A 23792-nucleotide genomic window follows, 5' to 3' on the forward strand; every position below is an offset into this window, starting at 1 on the left:
CAAATGGTTATGAATAAATGGGGCTGCACAGTGGCGCAGTTGGTAGAGCTGTTGCCTTGCAGCGAGAAGGCCCTGGGTTCGATTCCCAGACCCGGTCTCCCTGCATGGAGCTTGCATGTTCTCCCTGTGCATGAAAGGGTTTTCTCCAGGTACTCCAGTTTCCTCCCACAGTCCAAAAACATGACTGTCAGGTTAAATGTGAGTGTGTGTGTGCATGGTTGTTTGTCCTGTATGTCTCTGTGTTGCCCTGCAACAGACTGGCAGCCCACCCAGGGTGACCCCACCCCCCCCCGGAACGCCAGCCAGAGAGGCATCAGCATCTCCTGACCCCACTGAGGGACAAGGGTGAAAATGGATGGATATGAATAAATGTGTTTCTCTGCATTTAGTACTTTTTAAAGTTAAATTGAACATATTTTCAAATAGTTGTAATTGGCAGTATTGCCAGCAGTGCTCTAATTTGATGAATAAACTTATATTTAAGCACACAATTGTAATCTGGAAGATCTTTTTGTGGCTCTCTAGAGTCTATAGGACCACATAAAAATATAAGATGGGCTGGATTTGGCCCCCAACCCTCGAGTTTGACATACGTTCCTGTTAGAATGCGCTGCACACTGTAGAAAAACTTTAGATAGGGTAATTTTATTTCTATAGCACATTTTCAGCAACAAGGCAGTTCAAAGAGTTTTACATGAAATAGAAGGAAATACAAACAAAAGAAAGACAGAAAGGTGAAGTAGAAAACTAAATATCAGTTCCCCATGTTTAATAAGAATAAGTAGAACATAGTTTATAAACTAATAGGGGTTTCTCTGGATCTTAAGTTTGTTCTGGATTAGTGAGGTATAAAACTAAATGTTTGTTCCAGTTGTTCTGGTTTGACTTTTAGATTTGTTTAAAGTTAAATGTTGTTTCTCCATGTTTGGTTCTTGTCGCTAAGTAAACTAACAGGAGTTTCTCTTGCTCTGTATTTGAAGGTATAACAGGATAAATTCACATCTTATTGCAGCAGCTTGATCCTACACCCAACTGTTCATTTAAGTAATTCCATTTGTGTTCATACCCCTTTAATTTTACCACCCCAAAATAAACTTATTACAGCAAATAGAGTCAGGCTGTGTGTAATTTATTCTCTCTATAAATGTAGCTCGTTCAGTGAAGATGCATTTTGAAGAACCAGCAGCAACATTGAGTACAAACCTGTCAACACATGACCTGTAGTAGCTCTGAGGGAGCTGCAGAGATCCCTGACTCCGGTAGGACAGGCTGTCTGTGCATCCTTAAAATCTCATTAATGGATATAAAATCAAAGTCTTTCTTTAAAAAATGTGAGTTGGCCTGGAACGTCATTGCAGGAGTATTTAATCTTGAATTATGTAGTTTGGGTTTTTTTCGCTGGACTTTTCTGTCAGGCAAAAGTTTTTGTCGCTCTCAGACACCTTGAAGCTACCGTTAATTATCTGCTAACATGCCCTTGCTAGCTAGCTAGTAAATGCAAGTTCTTTCTGCCAATTAGCTTGACAACAGTCATCTCCGCCCCTTGATCACTTGTGTTTGCCAACCCATATGAAGCCTGATGTATTCTGTGAAAAAGCAAACAAAAAAAATCTAAGGTTAAAGGTTTATAGAAGCACAGAAATACTGCCAAACTGAAACCCAACGAAATGTCACCGTTTTTGCTGTGACAGCAGAATCCCCCAACCTTTCTCTGCATTTATATCTTTTCAGACTTCAGTTTGAGTCAAGATGGTATTAAAAAGGGTCTTAAATTTGACTCACGATGCCTGCAGATACCTTAGAGCAGAATCCACCAGACTAACTTGCATTTATGGAAGAGAAGCAAGAATGAAGCTGATGATGAAAGAAGAAGAGGGTCCCGCTTGCAGTTTACCTTAATCCTAGTATTTGACTCGTCAAATGATCAGATGAGACGAACATTAAACCTTTTGGCCCAAATACAAAACTCAAATGTGGGGAAAACTAACACTGCACCCTTCCCACAGTGCAGTGCGCCTCAGAGATCATTGCCCTGCATGTCTGAGGGATTCATGTCTCCTGCCAAACACATCACTTCAATAAGTGGGTGATTAACAGGCTTCTGCAGCACTTGGTGCAAGCAGAGGAGGTCATGCAGTTATTTGAATCAGGTGCTCTGGAACAGAGACGCATCTAAAACATGCAGGGCCGTTTTCCCTGAAGACCGCAGCTGAGAAGTGCTGCCATAGTGAGACATTTTGGTGGCAGCATCATGTGGTGGGGACGCTTTTCGTCAGCAGGGAATGGCTGGAGATGCATTCAGAAAAATCCTAGAAGTTAAACTGAGTGGGAGCTAATCATGATTTATATGAAGACCCATCCATCTGTTGCAATGGCCCAGTCAAAGTTCAGAAAGAAATTTGTTCAGAAAGTTGTTTTTTTTTTACATATCTCCGTGCATGTAAAGACATTTATAGTTGGAATTCAGTATTCACAGTTCTGGAACCATTCTCCAACTTATGAGGAAAATGTTATTATTTACCACTGGGTTGGTGGATGTTTTGAAGTAAATATCTAAATTATTCTTTTTAAAAATGCAGCTTGGGGAGCTGAACTACCTGGGCTCAATCCGATTGGCTGGCATTTACAAAGCAGCCAATCCAGCTGTGCCATTTATTGTCCTCGACAACCTGTGATTCCATTAACCATAAAACTGTGCAAATTTAAATTATGAAAATAAATTTGCTTAATGGAAACGCTTCAATTAAAAGAAACAAAAACAACAAACAAGTTTTTTTGATAAAAAAGTTTCTACACAGAATGAGATGGTTTTTCAGCCATATTAAAATAGACAAATTTCACAAAACTGCAATGGAAACCTTTTTTTTTTTGCATCACGAGTCACACGATCAACAGCTGGATGTTACTACTGGCAGAAATGACAAAGAAGACGACAGGAAGTGACAGGAGGATGGATTGTTTTTGTTTAGTTTTTTCAGACAATGTGCATCTGGCTCCACCACAGAATGTGACATTCAAATGAGTTGAATCTCTTCTGTAAAATCGCTGACTAGTTTCCCCAAAACACCACAAATGTAGCAGCTCCCAAGGATACGGGGCTGACATCTCCTCTGATTGGCTGATAGACGAGAGCCATGGCTGTAATATGAATATATAACTGTTTACGTTTGTCGCTGCCATTATTATTAATGACTTTTTGCGTGAACAAGCTTATTCACATTTGATTTTACTTTCATTTCTTATTTAAAGCAAACACTATTTTTTATTTTATTTTTTTACATTAGCAGATTAAAGACAAAGATTTCTTCACATTTGTAATGGAAATGCAGCTGCTGATTGGCTGTTCCTGTAGGACTGAGATGAGGAAGACTGTAAATGTTTCTTCTGTTTTATTGCCAAGACAGTTTCCACTGTGTATATTAATACATGAGGTAAATTTTGTGTTTTTATAGGGCGTCTCAAGTATTCAGCTATTCATAATACTCGGGGTCCAATTTGTAGACATATTGTCAAAAGTCTTGCAGCAAAAATGTTTTCTACGTCTTAACCATATTTTTTATATTTTGGACTTTTTCTATAAAGTTCCTTCCACTTCATCATTAAGTGATGCTTTGAGTCATTAAATCCTAGTAATAAACAATTTTTCAAGCCACTAAATTATTAAAGACCGCAGTTTTCATTTGAGGCAGCTATGAAGTATCGGCCAATCACCGATCTCTGAAAGTTAAAAGAATCGGCACCGATGAAGCTGGCTCTACAACAGTGGTTCTTAACCTGGGTTCGACCGAACCCCAGGGGTTCGATGATTCGGTCTCAGGGGTTCGGCGGAGCCTCTGCCACGGAGGTAAAGACACACTTGTGTAAAGTCGTGATGACGCGCCGCTTTGCCGTCACTTCGCCAATCAGAGCTGCGGAGGAGCCCTGATTGAAGGAGCTCCACTCTCAGCATGGATTTGAACTTGTGTCTTTAATTACTTCAGCAAAGCTCACAGTTTTTACCAAATTCTGTAGCTTTCGGTGTACTTCTAAATCTGCTCCTTAGTCGCATCTTTTCGGGGTTGCTACTGCCTCTAGTGGCGTGGGGGTGGTAACACAGCTAATATAATTACATTACTAAATCAGAATACCGCAAAGTCTTTATTATAAATGTTTCATGCTCTTAAGAATGTAGAGCAAGAATGTAGAGCTAGACCCATTTTAAAGACCTTAAAGTGGTTCCAGTTTCTCTCGATGGCCAACCTGTTGAAACTGTGGCAGATTTTAAATACCTTGGGTCGTTCCTGGACAGTCAGATCAACTTTGCTGAAAACACTGACTATTTTGAAGAACTGTTCTCAGAGACTCTACCTTTTAAGAAGACTTAGTGATCTTTGGGTGACCCAACTAGACTCTAGTCTAGTTGGGTCACCGCTATGTCTTGAATTTGGGGGGGGGGGGAATCATATTTTATTTATCACTGCAGAAGGGTTCAGTGAATGCGCATATTAAACTGGTGGGTTCGGTACCTCAAAAAAGATTAAGAACCACTGCTCTACAAGCTAAAACATTTAGACCCCGTTTGACTCTAACCTCAAGTGAACGACTACAAACCAATTTCAAAACCTCATTAACAAAACAAAACCAGATCATTTTTATATTTAACGTGACGAGTAAATTCATCAAGGTGAAACTGGGTGTAGCAGGACGGTAATCTGTTTGTGGAGCCGTTGTAGTTTATTGGATGGTAATCTCTTGCTTTAATTCGAGCCAGTGGGTGTGTGTGAGGGCGCATTTACTGCGATAGTCTGTAAATGTGGTGGCATGCAGGTTGTAATAATGTAACCCAGGGTGGTGTGCTGTGTGGGCTCCTGGTTTTGCCTGAAGAAACGTGAAAACAAGCTCCGCAGCCGAGCGCAGACACCGTGCATTCAGCAGCAACTTCAGAGCCTTTTCTCTTAAATGACCACTGGCTGTTAGTGAAGCCGCAGCAATTTACGAGGAGAGTTCATAAAAAATACACCTGTCTTTGGTTGAGAGAGAGAGATGGTGTTACTTGCACATTTATGCTAACAATAGATGAACCATTAATTAACTTCGAGAGTTATAACCACTTTTATTGTCTTCCTTGTATTTTCTTTGTTAGATTTCCCCAAACAGAATAATTAAGAAGGCTTTTGTTTGTTGTTCTTTTGTAATTTACTGAATTGTTTCCTTGCAATCAAAGAGTTTATGGTGTGGTATGGTACCTCATGCAAATTAAACACTTTGCAAGCAAAATTAAAACAATGAAATCCTTTTTATTTCAGAATATTTATTAAGAAAAACATTTTAAAACCAGGATTTTCCATCTTTTCATCCCTGTGCCTTTTTCCAAACCAGAACCATCTTTGACAGTTTAAAATGGAAAGATAAACGCTTCCCAGCCAAACGCAGAGGTCACAATAATATTATTAAAGTCATACCTAACACAAAGGCTGCACCTCACCACCAAAGGACTTTATCTTCAACTTCATCCGTCTCTAAAAATGCCAAATCCCACCCTGTCTTTTCCATCATGCCTGGGTTTCTGTTGTCTGATCGTATCTTTTCCAATCACTGAAACTCAGGTGTGAGAGGTTAGCCGGGGCTCCCTTTTTTTTAGAAAGCAGGAGTGAATAGTAGCAAAAGGCAGCACTGAGGTTAACAGGCTCCTTTGGAGCTGTGGAAACTCGGTGAGCATGACATCATTTGAGAGCTCACAGGAATGGAAAGGAAAGGAAATCTCCTCCCAGGGAGAAAATGGGAATGGAAGAGGGGGGCTGAAATAGGAACGCTGGGTCGGACTGTTCTGGAGTAAACAGCGGGGTGGTTCTGCATACGCACACAGTGTGAAATATTATCAGTCAGCGTGCAGGGGTTCGTGCCCGTCAAAGAGTAACCGCTCGGTTTATGCTGTCACACCGTTTGCCAGGTAGAGCCACGGAAATCCAGCAGCAAGTGGCCTTTTGGGAGTTTTCTAACCTAATTTAGTTTGGCTTCTGTGGAGTTATAGTCTTAATATGGCCAACTCTGACTTGCTCTTAATTTGTCTTCCTTTTTTTTGTGCTTTAATTTGCACAAAATTCGTCCAGTTTTTCAACGCAGCTTTGGCGCTATGGCTTCAGGCGGATTGAGCCTGACGGAAACTCCTTTGAAATGCACATAAAGCAGAAGCTGCTTATAAATCAGCGCAAATGATTAAAGACGTATTAATATCCAGTTGAGAATTTTGCAAATTTTTATTTGCAGAAAATCTATCAAAATGCTGCTGAGAGCAGGCTTGGCCACTTTTCTTTTCACAATGTTTCCAGCTGCAGCATCTTGCCTGAAGTGAGCTGGAAAAAGCTTCTTGCTGCCAGGATCTGCAGGGCTGTGGGGGGCTTCAGACTCCGAAGGACTTCAGATCCTGTGTTGCAACATTTTAAGTGATTAATGTTAGACAAGAACTGGAGAAAAACAACTACATTCCCCCTGTCGGCCTGTAAAAGCTAAAATAATTTGTAATTAAAACCGTAAAATAAACAGAATTTAATAGAAAGCATTAATCAGTTGAAGTAGATCAGACCCAAATCATAACAGTTGAATAAAATGTGAGCCTATTGACGGGCACAAAGTGAAAAGAAAGATAACGACTCAACTTTAAAACTTTGTTTTCCATAAATCATGTCCTGGTAAAGGTATCTGAAAACCTTTAAAGTAAATCCATCCTTTATTTCAGTCGCAATGTATGAAACTGAAAAGTTTCGACAAATGAATCCTTTAATAGGATGTGGGTAACAGGGAGAAAAGCCAAAGATATGAAACAATTATCCTAACTACATTGTTGAAGCAACATTCATCAGCAATTGCTATAAAATAAATGTAACATGTTTTCATACTTTTTGTTTCTCTTCAGTCCAAAAGGCTTAAAAAAAACACCCAACTGTTTTTTGGTGCCTGGAAAATGAGCCTTTTCCAAAACCTCAGGATTTGGAAAAGGTAACTGCGCCGTCACCTAGCAACCCCAGCTGAACGCAGCCTGTCACCTAGCAGCCACAGCAGAGCTCCAGCACGTTTGGTCAGCTGGTTTTACTGCTGTATTGTTTGTACAATGGCTGCTGGAAAAGGCAAGTGTTTTGTTGTTGACTTACCACTTGCTGCAGTCAAAGCTTTTAGGCGCTTGGCTGTGAAGGAGGCTTTACTTCTTGCACAATTCTATAATTTCACATCTGTTAGCAGCCATTTCTAAAGGTTTGCTCATCAAATGCCGAAAGATGGAGAGAAATGAGACACTAGAAGTCCTCGGTAGGTCAGGACCCCACCAAGCGGTCCTCTTCAGATGTTGACCTAAAAATTCAAGATTATGATGAGAAAGCATCAAGATGTCTGACATTTGAAACAGGACTTCAAATTAAATGAAAGCAGTATGTTGGGGACTACACCAGCTGTTGAATCTGATTTTATTGTCATTTTTTAATTTGATAAAAATGCTAACGCATACGCTCAACCAAGACTGGGGGGTCATGACCTGCATACATTTTTATTTTGTGGGTTGGAAGCTCTGAAGTTTGGGAACCATTGCTCTGAGCTGTTTTATATGAAGGAGTGGTTTAGACGAGAACGTTTACATGTTGAGTTTCTTACAGGGTAGAAAAGGACAAACCTTTGTGTGAGACTGAGAAGTTAATACTGAATTGCATTGAAGGATCCATTACTGGACACTTATTTAACTTGTTTTCAGACGTTTTTACTTTTCATTTTGGCTTTTGTTATATTTTCTTATTGCTATTATATTTGTATGTTTGTAACCACTAGTAAATTATAAGACTTTTAGGTCTTAGTTTTCCAAACCTTCTTGGAGGGCATCTGATCTTGAAGTGCTTCAAACAAAAACTTTATAAATGAAAAGACTGAAAACACTTAAGTTGGATAATGACTGAACAAAAATGTTAAAATCAACCTTCATCTATGTTCGCTACACTCCCCCCTCAAAAAAAACCTTGTTGAGGATTTCTTCGACTCAGAGGCCCTCACCCCTCTCTCCACAGATATTCACTTGCTGAAAAATCAAGGTGGGATGTTCATCTGCTTTGTGCTTAGTTAATGTTCTGCTTCATGATCGCTCCCTCTGCCCTCCTGAATGTCAGATCTCTTTATTTTCTAATCTTCCAACCTTAAAATAGAAGCTCTGATCCTCTTTCAGACGTCCTACTCATTGTCTTATCCAAATAAACCGCAACTTTGCAATTCATTTTTGTTTACCGGTTTTGTTGCGGTGCCAGTGCCTTGACAGGCGCTGACAGAGACGGATGAGCCGATTGTCGCTGATTAGAGCCTCATTGGAAAGCCACCCATGTGGCAGGAAAACAAAATGACTTCAAGAACATTTGGCCCCCAAACGTTTCAACAACTGAGTCAGCTAGCGTTCTTTTGTATCGGCAAACAGATTGCAGAAGTCTGGAAAGATGTGTCACTAACAGGTCGTTGGAGTCGCATCGCACCTCAGCGATGTCTCCTCTTTCCAGCCTGGAGCCAATTCAAAAACATGATTGTTAAGTAAATTAGTCCCTCTAAATCTACAGAAAAACCTGTTGGGCTCCTTTCAGAATGAGCCTCTTGTCACTTTAAATCCAGATAGGTTGCTGCTGGCCAAGTCCCCAACTCAATATTTATGCTTGCACATTAAAATGGCTGCAAAAAGTTTTTGCAATTATACAACCGTACATTTTTGAAAAGCAGAAGTAGAGCCACATGCACAACCAACAAGAAAGCAGCAAGTGGTTTCTGAAAGTTAAGTCAATAACAAAACACTTTTCTTTTTCAACCTGTCCAGAACATGCTGGAACTCAGCTGAGGTTGCTAGGTAACGGCCTGGGCTTCACTGGGTTTGCTAGGTAACGGCCTGGGCTTCACTGGGGTTGCTAGGTAACAGCCTGGGCTTCACTAAGGTTGCTAGGTGAGAGGCAGTGCCTTCTGATTTGTGAACTTGCATTCTGAAAGTTTTTGCTACATTTCAGACACCAAAAAACATGAATCAAAGAACAACTGGGTGTTTTAGAAGCAAAAAAAAATTGTTTTTTTTTTTTTTGTGGTAAATATGAGACACTTGTGTTCTTTTAGTTAATGGTGGTTTTAGCCTTGGAGCCTCTACCATTTATTCATTTTCCTCTTTATCGTTGAATCCATCTTTAACTGCAGCGTCAGAACTTTAGATGTTTTTCCAGGTTCTTTGTGACCTCCTGGATAAGGAATTGATTTGTTCTTGGAGAACTTTGGTTAGTCAACTACTCTGGGAAAGGTCCTTGCTTTCTCCCTGTGTGGACAATGACTCTCTCTGGGGTCCCAAAGCCTTAAAATTAGCTTTGTTTCCCTTTTCAGACTGATAGATGTCGATAACTTTCTTTCTTTCCATCAGGTTGACAGTTATTGTTTCTGAATTAAACTACTTCATGTTGCCTGACTGTGATTTATTGATTCTGCAGATCTGACAGCAATTAATCTGTGTCCAAATGAATGAAAAATACAGTTCTGGAAAAAATTCATGATCAGTTTCTCTGATTTTACTCTTTATAGATATATGTTTGAGTAACATGAACTGAACTACTGACATGTCTGTCAAATTCAAAGCAAAAATTTAGTATTCAGGTGTAGAAAATGAGAAATAGTCAAAATAACAAAAAAGATGCATAAAAAACAAGTTCATATTCATTTAGAAACAACCATGCTAATGTTTTAACTCAGAAATCAGTATTTGGTGGAATAACCAGGAGGTTTTCAATGGGGTTCAGTGCAGTTTTTCTTCCAGAGCTGTATCCATTTAACTAGTTCATTCATTATTTAACAAGAGGCATAAATAGTTTTCATAGAGGGACCGATTGACTTGGATATTTCTTTTTTTTATTGAATTCAGTTTGAATTGATGTATTTATTTCAGACAAAACAAAACAAACAACAACTAAAACGTGCTGTAAATGCAACCCCCATACGCAATAACACTGAATCACATCACTGGGTTGCTCAGATTACTTTGTCCGTTACTGAAATGTGTTTCTGAAACATTTAGTTTGGTTAAAAGCAAAAGAGAAGAAACTGATTAGGAGTGAAATACTTTTTTTCGCAGATCTTCTTTGGTTTCATTGTCGTCTTTCTGCGTTTTTGCAGCACACTGTGCTCTTTTCTTTACCTCGGTTTCGCCACCCAGGCATCTCCGCTGGATGATGAGATGCAAAGTGAATTCAAGACGCATGAAAATGGACGTCCTCTGGGTTTTTATCTCATGTTTTCAATGTGGCGTGGTAATCTGCTTGAGCTGTTGTTGACCCCCGCATGCCGTCCTCTAAGAGACACAAAGTACACCCCTGCAAATACCAGATGTTAGCAGGAAAAACATCTAAACAACTGTAGCATTTTAAACTGGCACACCATCAGACTGCGCTGTGTTTTGCTACACTTTCACATGAAGCCACTGCTGTTTAACATGTGTTTTGTCTGGCCGCCCCATGTCCGTCTTTCTGCGTTGAGCGCGTGGGAGTGTAACTGCGATATTTCTCATGGCAGCGTTTCAGATGGAGCTGCACGGAGCCTCTGGTGGGACATTAACCTGCTCAGCGTATCCTTCCTGAGTCTGCCCGGCGCGCAGGCTGTAGATCTGCTCGTAATGAACGCACAGGAAGCGCTCCGTGTGTGAACAGGGCTGACAGAAACTTTTCCACATTACCCCTCAGCCTTTTTAAAAGGATTTAATTTATGGCGATTATTTCTTTCATCTGTGCATTGCTAAAAATGGAACGTTTTTGAGCTTCTTTTAAATAACTTATGGTGGACTTAACATATGTTATGTCAGCTTTCTTTGTTAGGAATGACCCGTGTAGCTTTGCAGATTATTTGATTATTTGCTTGTGGTGTGAATGGATATCATGGTCATAAACTTTCTGCTCTTTTCTGGAGCTCTTTTTGCTTTAGGCCGTTTCCTTTAATGACTACATTCATTTCTCTCCATTTTCAGTAAAGTTTCTCAGTTTTTGACCTGAATCATCTCCGTTTCTCCACATTTTGCTTCTGAGCATCCAGGATTTCCTGTAATATTTGAAACTGGTTTCTGAGGTTCTGCTGCCATTCTGTCATTTTGAGTAGAGAAGCATTGATCAGAGCCTGCTGGTCCGATTTGGGGTCTTGTAAAGCATTGGCCTTTAAATACAGAATGTCCAGTTCAATTTCCTTTTCTATTGTAATGTTCTGCCTTCCTATTACCTCCTGAAAGGTTTGCACTCTCTTCCTGTCTGAATAAATGTCTCAGTATGTCAAGAAAACACAATTTCTTCAAAGACAAAATCATTGGTCTTCCTCTAACTTTTCAAAACAACTTGTTGCTGAAAATCCAAGTCTTTCTCACTCAGTAACACCATCCATGTTAAAGAATGTGAGCGGAGCGTCACATGTGATCAGAAAAATAAAACTGATCAAGCTGAAAACGGCCAAAGCACGACACTATTATGAAGAAGTGCTGGTGGAACTACAACTGTTTCTTTAAATCAATACTAAGGAATTATTGACTTAAAACAAGCTCCTGTTTCCTGCTAAAAAGTTACTTGTAAATTATTTTTGTTTTGTTTCAAGTGTTCTAAGATATCTGCACTAAAAACTAAAGTATTTGGTAAGTGTTTGTGTTTTTGCTGTGTGGTTTTACACTTCCTGTCACTTAAACTTTGTGCATCAAAACTCAAGAGTGCATTTTTCAGGAACTATTAAGAAACATACTTCATATTTCCACAAATTCAGCCCACTGCACCCACCCACCTCCGCAGTGCATTGTGAATTATCTTGCAGTTCAGTTCAGGCCGGGTCTGGTGGACTGTAGGCAGCCATATGGAGAGGGAGCTCTGGAAACATCCCATTGCAGGTCATATATCACATGTCTGACAGCAGCCATTCTGCCTTGTTTTCATTTCAATCACGAGTGCAGCTGTGCTGGAGAGCAGCGAGGTTCTGCGATGTTAACCCACTGAAGGCTGGAAGTTTATTGCTGTTGGTACTGAAGTGGGTGTTTGCAGGTTCTCCTTGATGCTTTGTGTTCATCAGCGCCGTCCAGCGTTGCTCAAATTAACTGGATGCTGCCGGATTGAGTTACTTTAGATGCAGCTTCAAAAAGTACCTCAAAAGCAAACCCATCCTTTTCCGCATTTTGATCCATTTGAAGAGAATATTTTCCACACTAGCGGTGTAACGATTATTGTTCAGGTGACAAAATGGGTTCACCAAAAACACATTTTAACAACATTTTGAAGCAAACTGCTGTCACACAGTTTCTTCTCTAGTCACGTTTAGATCTATTGAAAACACTCTAGAAACACAAACGGATTCTGTGGAAGATGAAGTTCTAGCAGATATAGTGAAATAACTTTTGAAGTTCTCCTAGTTTGAATAGTGTGTGTGCATTGGGATCAAAGGTGTCAAATTCCTTCTGCTGTGCCAACAATTAACTGAACTGCACTTTGTATAAACCCTCAAGTGATTAAAATTAGTCCAAATTTAAAGTTTGTTTCAAGCATCCAGTATGCTGAGCTTAGTGAAGCATTTGCTACTAGGTTGAACGACTACATATTTTTTAAGGTCGACTACATCATGATAATAGTCGAGTCGATATCGACTAGTCGCGGTGACGTCATAGTTACGTAAGCGCAAAAACCCTTCACAACTACTTGGAGGCTTTATCAGCTATTTTCACGGCAAATATTGACACCCCCTCCCCTTCTCCCGCTTTTACTAAGTCTATTATGCAGAATTAAAAGCAATAAATACATCATTCTTCGTGAGCAGCGGAGAAAAGTTTGTTGCACAAAGTCGGGTCTGACTTTTTTTTCCCAAACACCGGCTGATGCTGATGATCTCTGGATAGCTACTCCTATAGGAGTCAAATTATCACACTGACCACAACGGCGCTTTTGGAACATCACAAACCAAACTTATTATGAACGGATCCCGTTTGGTTACAGTTGAATTCAACGAAGCGACCTGCTGCTTTTCCGCCCGATGCGCGGCAGGAAGCTCTGCTGACTTAAGAGTCGGTTCGGCTCTTGAACCGACATGCAGACGGCGGCAGAGATCGCCTCTATCAGACCCTCCGGATGAAGCTTGGACTTAGTTTCCAGATGTAGTCAAATCATATCTTTATAAGAGCGTAAAGCTGCCAGGTTGGAAGCTTCAATATGCATCATGACGCTGATCAGTTGGGGATAGTTGAGGGATAAAAAAAACCTTGTTAAATTATTTACATTTTTATACAATTTGAGCTTTCTGACGAACTCACCTACTTCACCTTCTTTCATTTCCTTGGAAAAATCTGTTTTGTCATCTGATTGCGACTAGTCGACTGGCCCAGAAAAAAAGTCATTGCAGAGAAAAGAATCGACTAGTCGACTAATTGGTGCAACCCCTATTTGCTACAATGTTTATTTTGTAGCAGTGGCAGCATTCACGTCAATTCCAGCCAAACCTGCAGCAGATCTAATTATTTTACTTACAAAATGAGGCTTAAACATTATTTTCCTGACAGATGCAGTGCGACATGTAGAGTGAAAGAATTTATTATTTTTTTATTAATAATACAGTAAAGGTTTCACAAATCTGACGTTGCCTTTTAAAGATTGGACAGCAAGACTTGTTAGTGCAGAGCAATCCATTCCAGCTTTGTCTTTTTCAAACATTGATTGTGGCCAAAACAGTGGAAGAAAAAAAAACAAACATTTTTGGTTTATGTTCTTTTCAAAATGTTAATTTCCGATTATCAAATACTATTCAGGATTATAATCCTGGCTCTCCTGCTTGCAAGGCAACAACTTTGCTGGACAATAAATTGTCCCAGAAGTTATTGCGATAAACGATAGTATTATTGTTTTCAGAGCATTTTCAAGTAATATAATGGTAATAATGGGATAATAATCCAAGAACACATTGTCAAAGATCAGTAAACTTTAAATTTTGATGAACATTTAACACTAAAACTGGAAGAGATTTTAAATATCCAAACAGAAACAACAAATAAAATGAATTATGGAGTCTAAGTAAACAAAATTATCCTTCATAAAAAGAGCTAAAGCACCAGACTGAAGACTTTGTCATCCAGTTTTTGGTATTTATCATGAAATTAATAGATTTATTCCTTATTGCGACAGGGCAGCTGCCCCACATTGCAGCATAATATCAATAAACACGACCAATCCTTCCTTTCCCTCTGAAGCTTTTTCTCTGCGCTGCATTGCAGCCTCTGACCACAGACTCTCCCTGGATGAGTTCAGGTCAGCAGAGTTGTAGAAACCTCTTTCAGAAACCACATACTTTAGGCGTTTTGCGTTACAACTCTTCGCTAACCTCCCTCTGCTCAAAACCAAGTGAGTGTGAGTCGATGTGCTGACCTCTCCTCTTTGGAAAAGATCGCGGTGCTTATTTGTGGACGATCAGACCTGCTTCCTTCCACATGTAATCTGTCCCACATGGACTTCCTCAGAGCGCATTAAAACGTAGCTCAGGCGGAGGATAAATGAGGAGCGACGAACAGAAGAAAAATAGGTGCCCTCCGCATGCGGCTTCGGTGGAAGCTCCTTGTCATGTTCTGCTCTCCAGTTTGAGTGAAACATGATTTGCGTGGTTTTTTTGCCAGGTTTTCGCTCTTCTCTCCATCGTTGTCCATCACCAAAAAAGAAAGGGGAAAAAAAAAGACACAGCGCAGCTTGTCATTCTGGAAATCTTCCATCTGCTTTGACTTGAGGAAGTTTGGACTTTTAACCACTCATGTTTGACTTGAATTTAGTGGATTTCATTAGTTTTTTTACGAAAGTGTCGCGATCTTTAACTCTGACATCTTTCAGGTCCATTTGAGAACTATTGATTAGTAATTATAGATGAGAGATATTTTTACAGGAGAAACCTTTGAATTTGATTTTCTTCCTCTATGTGATGCAAAAATAACTTTTTTCTAAAGCAGAAAATAGAAGAAGCAAAAGTAAAAAACAAGTTCATGTTGTTTTTTTTAAATTGTCATCTTTGTTGTATTAAGTCTAAATGAATTACAAAATACTGAAATTGATTAGAAACATAATAATTAGGTGTAAAAAATGCACGTTAAGCATTGAATAGCAGTAGAAAAGATCATATGAGTAATAAAGCTTTTTCTGTCAAACAGAAAATTTCATATTTTGAAGTTTCCTTATTTAATTTACCTATACTATGCTATATTAGTTAAGTATAACTGATGTGCATAAAAAATACAAATATTTAAAAAAATACTATAAATATTTTGCCAAAGTTACGTATTAGCTTTGCCAATCATAACATAAAAAAAAAAAGAACATCTCTAATATACGGCTAAGTAGCTGCCAGATGTTTTTTAAATTTTGCTGCAGGTATTTTACTATAAGTCAGAAACTTTTTTCTTTTTCTCAGTGTTTGAAATAACGTTAAACGTCTATTAATGTCTATTTTCGGTTTCGTTGTCTATTTGTCTTACTTGGGAAAAGCAAAGTTACATGTTTTTGATAAGAAAAAAATAAAACCAGAAATAAATGTATTTAAGAAATTCTGCTTACGTGCCAGAAGCATTTTGAAATCATTTTGATTCAATGATCATTTTTTCTTTTAAATAAAAAAAAAAACCATAATAACTTCTCTGTCCGTTTGAGTTCATCTGCAAAACATTTTTACATAAATGCTAAAACTACAGCTTGTCCTGTGAATGTGGCTCAGTGTCACTAAATCCTCCATGTTTTAATCCGACTAAATCCCCTCGGCTTCTGCGGCTCATCGATCATTTCGCTCCTGTTTTCTTACAGCAGGACGGCTGATCTCAGAGCAGGTACTGAGACGTCAAACCCTCACAGAAAAACAGCTGCCGTGCCGAGAAGAAGGAGGAAAATAGCTCTTTTTTTTTTTTCCTTCTTTCTCCTGTGACGGACAGCGTTCTGCTTTTGGCTTGGGCTGAGATGTAGGATGCAGTTTATGGGCCAGAACTCAGCGAGGGGTGGAGGCGAGGGCTGTTTCTGGCAGAGACGCCCCTCCCTCACCCCGTTTTCTCCGAATAGCGGAGTCCCCCACGGCTGCGACCCCTGTGACCCGGTCGGGAGAGTGTCAGGAGACGGGACCCACTACTTAACCTCTGAAGTCACATTTTTAACATCATCCTGAGACCGGCAGCATTTCACAGGTCTCACTGTTTTGTCTCAGTTGCTGCCACACTGAGCATTTTTTAAACTGAATTTATCTGCATCAGTGGTGTCCAAAGTTGTTGACAAAATTGTAGCATCAGAATAGTAACAACCTAAAATCAAGCAAATAAAGTAGCTGGACATTTATTGTAGATTTTTACGACAGCGTGTTGCATTGGAAGAACTAAATTTCCACCAAAAACTGAGAAATTTTGTGATTTCTTTTGACATTTTCTAGAAAAATCTTCAAACTAAAATGTTTGACATTTAAAATTCAGAAATGTCCAAGTTTTTTCCAGAAAATTTCTGATATTAATGTAACAGTTTGATTTTTTTTTCTAACAAACCTCATTGTTTTCTGTAGAAAATTTCTGAAATTACTCTCAGAATTTCTGAGGTTTTTGGCAGGAATGTTCTACTTTAATTTTGCACGTTTGCTGTATTAAAAGAAAAACATAGTTTTCAGTTTCTTTTTGGCTCAATTGAATAAATCAGGATTTGGGTCACTTTCCACTTTCCACTTTCCGTTTACTATATTTAACCATGTTTAAAGAAGAATTTGGCTTTTCAGTAAATGTCTTAGTTTTACATTTTGTTAAAATTTGGAGATAAAATTTTACCAAATTTTGTTGGTAACAATTTTTAAGTCTCCATCTGAATCTACAGGCCAAATTTATTATTTTTTAATTGCACTTGGGAGCCACACAAAGTCAGTCCAACGGACACAAACGGCCCCTGGGCCGCACTTTGGACCCCCTGTTCTACTTGATCTAGTTTATCTACATCTAGATAATCTACATGATTTAGTTGATCTACATCTAGATAATGTACTTGATCTAGTTGCTTTTATTCAAACAAAAATGAAGTTATTTTTATTTAATTGAGGTTAGTTTGTTTACATCACAGGACAGCTTAGGCAGGTCCAAATCGTTTATAGATATAATAGTTCAGCAGTGATCTTTGTTTCAGTGCTGTAGAGTTTATATTTCTTCATTAAAGCCAACAGACTAACACACTGAAGCTTGAAGCAGATGAGCTACAGCAGCAGGAGACCACACCGGGCGCTCAAACAGGAAACTACAATTTACACAAGCTTAGCAAAGTTCAACCGTAGCAATTTGTAAAAAACATAATTTGGTTCATTGAGTCTTAATTTTAAGCACTCTAACTTTCATTAGCGTATCGTCACCTTGGTAAAGTAATGACCTCTCAGTATTTTGCCAAAAGATTTTCCGTTTTTTTCTGAAACATATCGGGGGACAAAAAGAGGTGGTGATTTTTTTTTTCTTTTTTTGCCAAAATCACTTTTGGCTAAAATGACTTCAGCCATTATTTTAAGAAAGTGATGACATGGGAGATTAAGGAGATTTTAATTTATCTTTCTGACCTGCTGTAACCACACATGAGCCAGATATGAGCTTCCAGGTAGACCAGGGTTACATTTTTTTATATCACTATAATATGTATCTTTTTATGTTTTTAATACTTACTAATTCCCACAACAGATAAAACGTCTATCTTCAGCCTTCCACACCAAAGCAATGCAACAAAGTTCAGAGCTTGAAGATCTGCCAGGATTCCCAGTTTAGCAATGTGAAAGTTTCAGTTTGAAGATAAAAACGTATTCTGCATTTTCATATGTATTAAAATGTATAACACTTCCAAAAGTACTTGCTCATCCTCTTCACACACATGTAAACTTGAGTCACATCCCATGTGAGGGATTCATAAGGCAGCAGCTACATTTGAATTCAGTTCAGTAAGGAAGTCCAGCCAGTTGCATTGAGCTGCTGATTGTGCTGCAATCTAGACAGTGGATAATTGTTTGCATTGTATCAGTAATCCCTCACACTGAGCGTAGTGACAGGACAGCACCTCCACTGGCCAGGGGTACTCTCTATGTTGCAGAGAAAGTGAAAGATGGTTGCTTCTTTTGTGGATTCAGATCTTTATTTATATTCTGATAATGTCAAAGAAAAACAGTTTCACAATTGCAGTGTTTTCATTCATTAAGAAAATAAATTAAAATCAAATGTGGATACGCTTGTTCTGTCAATAAGTCATTAAAAATCATGGCAGCGACAAATATAAATAGTTACATGTGTTCATAATGCAGCCATCAGAGGAGACGCCGGCGTTGGAACAACAAACCCCTTAACCTTGTGAACGTTTGTGGCATTTTGAGGAAAGTGTAGTCTATTTTACAGAAATGCTATGGATTCAACACGTTAGAATTACACAACATTTTATGACCTGTGTGATGCTGTGAGAGCTCTGATGGAGCCAGCTGCACATTGTCTTAAAAGAAAGACGAAATAAAAACAATCCTCCTACCACTTCCTCTTGTCTTCTTTGTCGTTTCTGCCAGTAGTAACATCTGGCTGTTAATCATGTGACTCATGAAATCCTGCTGTAACAACCAGGTGTGTTACGTTCACAGTCAAATTAGCAAATGAGCTCGACTTGAACAAGTAGAAGCCATGAATAAACTGGCAAAAACGACTTTGGAAAACAATTTCAGTCGCTCAGTTCAACACTCCCGTCCCTCACTTCAGACGTCCATCATGGCGCCTGGATGGTTAAGTGACGTAGCTCCAAAGGGTCAATAGCCAAACTTTAAAACTGCTCAACTGCAATTATTTATGCACATTTACAAGAGGGCCTTAGCATAGTGTCTAATATAACTGTTTTAACCGTTAAATAATAATTTTTATCCTGATTAACTTAAATTATCATAACAAATGTAAATTTAATTCATCCTCAATGTCTCAATAAACTAGGACTGAATTTAGGTTTATTCAATGGTCAAAAAACACCTAGCATAAAACATTTGATCAAAAAACATGGGTTTTTTGGAAATTGTTTCCATTAAGCAAATTTATTTTGGCAATTTCAAATTGCTTAATTGTATGGTTAATAAAAACACAGCTACTGTTAAACCGATTATCTCTGGCTAAATCGTTGTTCTTCAGCTAATCTGAAGACAACGTGAAATGTAAACCTCTGTGCAGAAACTCACTGATTTGACCAGGTGTTTCCACTCTGTTGACTGTTAAACATTTAGTAGCAAGAAAATTTTACGACTGAGCTTATTGCACAGGTGGCATCCTTTCACAGAGCAACTCGTTCTTCCACAAGTGTTTGCAGACTAACCCTAAACTGGTTCAGCAATATTCTCTCTCCTCTGTCTGAATTATTTATCATCAATAACAGACCCATATAGCTTGGATATAAGAGAGGTACCAATCACTCTTTTACCTAGAAACCCATGATAATGCTAGAGATTAGTGGTGTGTGCTACTTGCATAAATAAACTAGCTAATACAGGTTAGCTAGCTGCATGTGCAGATATTGTGACTAAATACTAACCTGCCGACTTTCCCACGTTCCCAAAATTACTCCATACATAAACAAAAAGGAAACAACTAAAGGAATCTACAACTAAATTACAACTAATGTTCATTCTGCACTTTTGTTTCCATCCTCCACGACTTTCAGCAACTGATTTCTGGTCTTCAAGCTGACAATTTGTTTTAAATGCATCATTGATTATAAGAAATGTATCTGATTTTTCAGAAAAAGTTCAAGCTTTTACAAACAGCTAAAATATAAATAATTGTTGCGCTTCCATTTAAATGCAGTTGTAATGAAGCAGTGGTAATTTTACTCAGTATCAGCCCAAACCTTACAGTAAATCTCATTATTTTTGTAAAATACCAAACCAGATTCACATAAAACAAACTGAATGTCAACATACTCAACGGTGTGTGTTTTTCCACCAACAGTCTCTGCAAAAATAATTTTTAAAAAGATCTGGTCTTTATCAGGTTCCAAAGTTATTGAATGATAACCGTAACACATAGCAGATGTAATTAAATCCTAAACCAAATTTAAAATAAAATTAACTATTTAAAAAGTATAAAGGTGCCTAAACACTAAAAATGTTTGATGATATTGCTCAATAAACTGTTATGTTCTTAAAGAATAATATAATCTTCCCAGTAGACAAATTGTGTATTTTTGTACCGTAGAGTTTCCTCAATTACAAGAACGGTTGGTTTTTCAGTCATGTTTGAGTTTATCAAAATAAGAAAATGGAAACCAAACTTTCTACATTTGTTTCGTTTTCTTGTTGCACCAAACTCGCGTTACGTAGCCGCTCCATAACTGAGGTTTGTACAGAACCAAAGTTTATATGCACCGCTAAACCCCTAAACCTGTGGTTCATGGCTAAAACGAGACAGAAATCAAACTTTCTATGGCTGCCGTTTCACTTCTTTGATAAACCGTAGCAAACATTGTAGATTGAAAGGTTATTGGATGTAATTCGTGATTTTTGTCAGTAAATAGTGAAGCAGATAGTGAAGCAAAACTGACATAAATGAATTGGCTTGAGCAGGTTTAGTCTGTAATATGATAAATATTGGTACTTTTAAAAGTATGCTGTTCTTACATTTTAAAAATATATGTAGTTACTTTGTATTATGGAATTTGCGTATCGCTTTTAGATATTTGTTAAAAATTAAAACTCAAATTACTTTCAATTGAATGTAAGACCTTTATAATACTGTGAGATAAATGGAGTCAATTTTAATGTAAACGTTAAATAAAATTTTTATACATTCAGAATTTTTTTTTTCAGCTTTTGTAAAATCGTATCGTAGAGAAATAAAAGCTAAAGACCCTAAAAAAGGTCAGCAAAGAAAGGACACAAAAACAAGATTTTTTTTTTTTTTGTCTTTTTTTCTTCTGTATCTTTTCTTAACTGACATTTCAGCGATTTAAATCTCCACCTTCGATCCTCCATAGATTGATCCCCTGTTCGTCATGAGTGACATCGTTCTGGTTTCAGCGCCTCACAGACGCGTGTTGGTGTGAAACGGCGCGGCGCCTGCAGCTCTAACCCTCTGCTGGTTTTGTTTAGGCCTTTGTCTCCCTCTCGCTGCTCTACTGGGCCCTGCAGAGCTTCTCCCAGCTGCTCAGCATCAAGAAGAAAGACGACTGAGACGCCGACGAGATCCAGGAAGAACGAGGACGTCTGGATTCAAAGGATTTCATCTCAGCATGTTTTCATCTATCAATCTATTAAGTTGTAGTTTATTAGGAAAAAGAAACAGAATTGGTCCAGCTTCTGCTTGATTTTAACCTTTTAATGCACAGCTGCTTCAAGATTGTTTATAACGAAAGCTTAAGTATGTAAATGAGCTATTAACAAAGAGAATATAGGCTGATAATTTTGCCAAAACTATTCATTTTTAGAAGTATTATGTTTAAAATGTCACTGCTATCATAGGTGCTGCAGTCCACAGTGAAGGACCAATCGTAACATTTCCAGATGAGCCACAAAACAACAAATACCTCTTATCAGATGAGTGCTGTTCACACTGAAGCTGATGATTTCAAAGCTAAAACAGAATCAATGCTCAACAATGTACAGTCCGTTTTCCATTTCTCATTGAAATAAAAGTACTTAAATTCTTTGTGTCTTTTCTTAATCCCTTAAATTACACAAAAGGAAAATTATGCAAAGGCTTAAGCAACACTAGATTTTTTCAATTTATTTTCTTTCATGCCTGCGGCTCGTCAGCTTTGATTAGATTTTGAAACAGCAGATGAATTCATCCTCACAGTCTCCAGATCTTGTGTGGGAGTAACAAATGGTCCACAGCAGATGGTGCTGTTATCACCCATCATTAGTCTCTTTTTCATCCAGCATCCTGTCTTTAAAAGGCTCCAGTGTTCACATTTCATTCAAAAGCAGAATAAAAAAAGTCGTTATTGTGAGGAAGTTGAAGCAGTTTGACGTTCGTATTTGCAGTTTTGAGATGCAATTAATTGTGGGGATTTCTGTTGAAACACATGAAAACTGGCTCGTACTTTTATTTTCCAGAAGGTTTCATTATTGTAACCGTGTTTACAAATCAGTCAGGCAGCTGATTCAAAACTCTGCCAACACTAGAATGAAATCCCAGCACCTTTTCGACCAGCTCCCTGTTTGAAAAACAAGACATTAGTAAATCTGTTATTGATCTACTGAATGGTTTTTGATCCTAACATCAGCTGCTTGTCACGAACCAGAACCTTTAGGTCTTTTTTCCTCGGTTTATATAATTATGTCGCCCTGTCCGTGTGAGATGGCAACTCACTTGCGAAGATTCAGTGTTGAGTTTTAAGGGTTTCTGTCGGAGTTCAGGTTGAGACCGTCATGTTTATTCGGCGCACTTGACAGCGGCTTCACCGCCCGAACCACTAGAGGACGTGTTAACTCATTGTTTTAATGAGAGTTAACACAAATCTCATTAATACAATGCTGTTGTTTTTTCAAATACGGCTTTTTTTTTTTTTTTAACATACAGACCTAAATATTCATCATTAAGCCTAATATTTAGTTATAGTGAGGAACTAGCGATCAGTTAAGCTGGCGTTCCGTCAGAACATAAGTGCGCATGCGCATTAAGAGGCCGTCAGTTCTGCATACGAGACAAGATACGACAAAAGTAAGTAAATAAATTGTTTTGAATGAAAACTTTATGGACGGACATTTATTATTTCAAAGTATATTTAAAGAGGAATTTAATTGTAATTTAATTAACAAATTACGGTGCTCATTAAAGGACACACTACACCAACCGCCAGAGTCCAAGGCACAAATACAAAGTCTCGGTGGCTTCAGCTGACATATTTAAGCCACTGCCTTACAGTTACTTAACAATTTCTGCATTATTTTATTGCAATTTTATGTAAACTTTTTAGGATTATTTCCATGTAATGTGTTACTCTTCGCTCTTGATCCGTAAGCTGCGTTATAACCATAAAATTGCAAATTGGAATTACGAATGGAAACACGCCAATTAAGAAAAAAACTAACTTTTTTTTAATAAAAAGTTTTTGCCCTAGAATGAGCCAGTTTTTCGTTTGTATTGAAAACTGCATCACACGGATCATGTGACCAACAGCCAGACGTTACATCGCACATGTGATTTCATTTTCACTGCAATTGAAAAATTGTCTTTCAACGTTAACGGAACAATTTATTTGCATACATTTTTAATGGAAACGCAGATGCAGGAAAACTTGTGAAATAATAATAAAAAAACATCAGTAAGTATGATGTAAAATGATTTAAAGTAGCACAGAATTACAAACAAAGGGACTGGATTTGTACATTAAAGCAATTACATGAGGTTAACACAAATCCTGATTAAAAATTAGATAATTTTGTCTCAACAAAGATGTTTTTTCTATATTTTTGCATGGCAAGATGATGAAAGGGAGTTTACCTTCTATCTCTTTACCAAAAAAGTAGCACTAAAATCAATAAACCCATACATTTCTCATTGAAGTGAAATGAAGGAGTTGTATTTTGTATTTTCTTGTTTTAGTCTTGTATTTGAATCCCTGTATTTAGAAACCTGCTTGCTGTTGCCTGGTGATGACTGAAGATCACATTCAGCTTGTTTTGCACATTCAGGATCCTAAAAATCAATGCTGACGTAGTTTTCTGCTTGGTGCTTTTTCCCTCTGCAGTGTAAAGTGACTGACAATCTTTCATGGCTTTCTGGATATTATTTCAATAAGTTAGGAATGCTTTCTCAGTGAAGTGAAAATAAATGTGGCAGT

At 38.1% G+C, this 23792-nt stretch overlaps 1 protein-coding gene across 1 annotated transcript in view; it reads left to right on the forward strand.

Annotated features, from left to right (window-relative positions):
- Positions 1-21653, forward strand: part of agmo (alkylglycerol monooxygenase) — a 77142-nt gene extending 55489 nt beyond the window's left edge. Inside the window, exon 13 of the mRNA XM_008430938.2 lies at positions 21097-21653. Coding sequence (XP_008429160.1) covers positions 21097-21177 — 81 coding nt within the window. The 3' untranslated portion in view covers positions 21178-21653. The remainder of the gene's footprint in view (positions 1-21096) is intronic.
- Positions 21654-23792: the final 2139 nt, after the last annotated feature.

The sequence above is a fragment of the Poecilia reticulata genome, linkage group LG16 (assembly GCF_000633615.1).
Source record: "Poecilia reticulata strain Guanapo linkage group LG16, Guppy_female_1.0+MT, whole genome shotgun sequence".
Classification (NCBI taxonomy): Eukaryota; Metazoa; Chordata; class Actinopteri; order Cyprinodontiformes; family Poeciliidae; genus Poecilia; species Poecilia reticulata.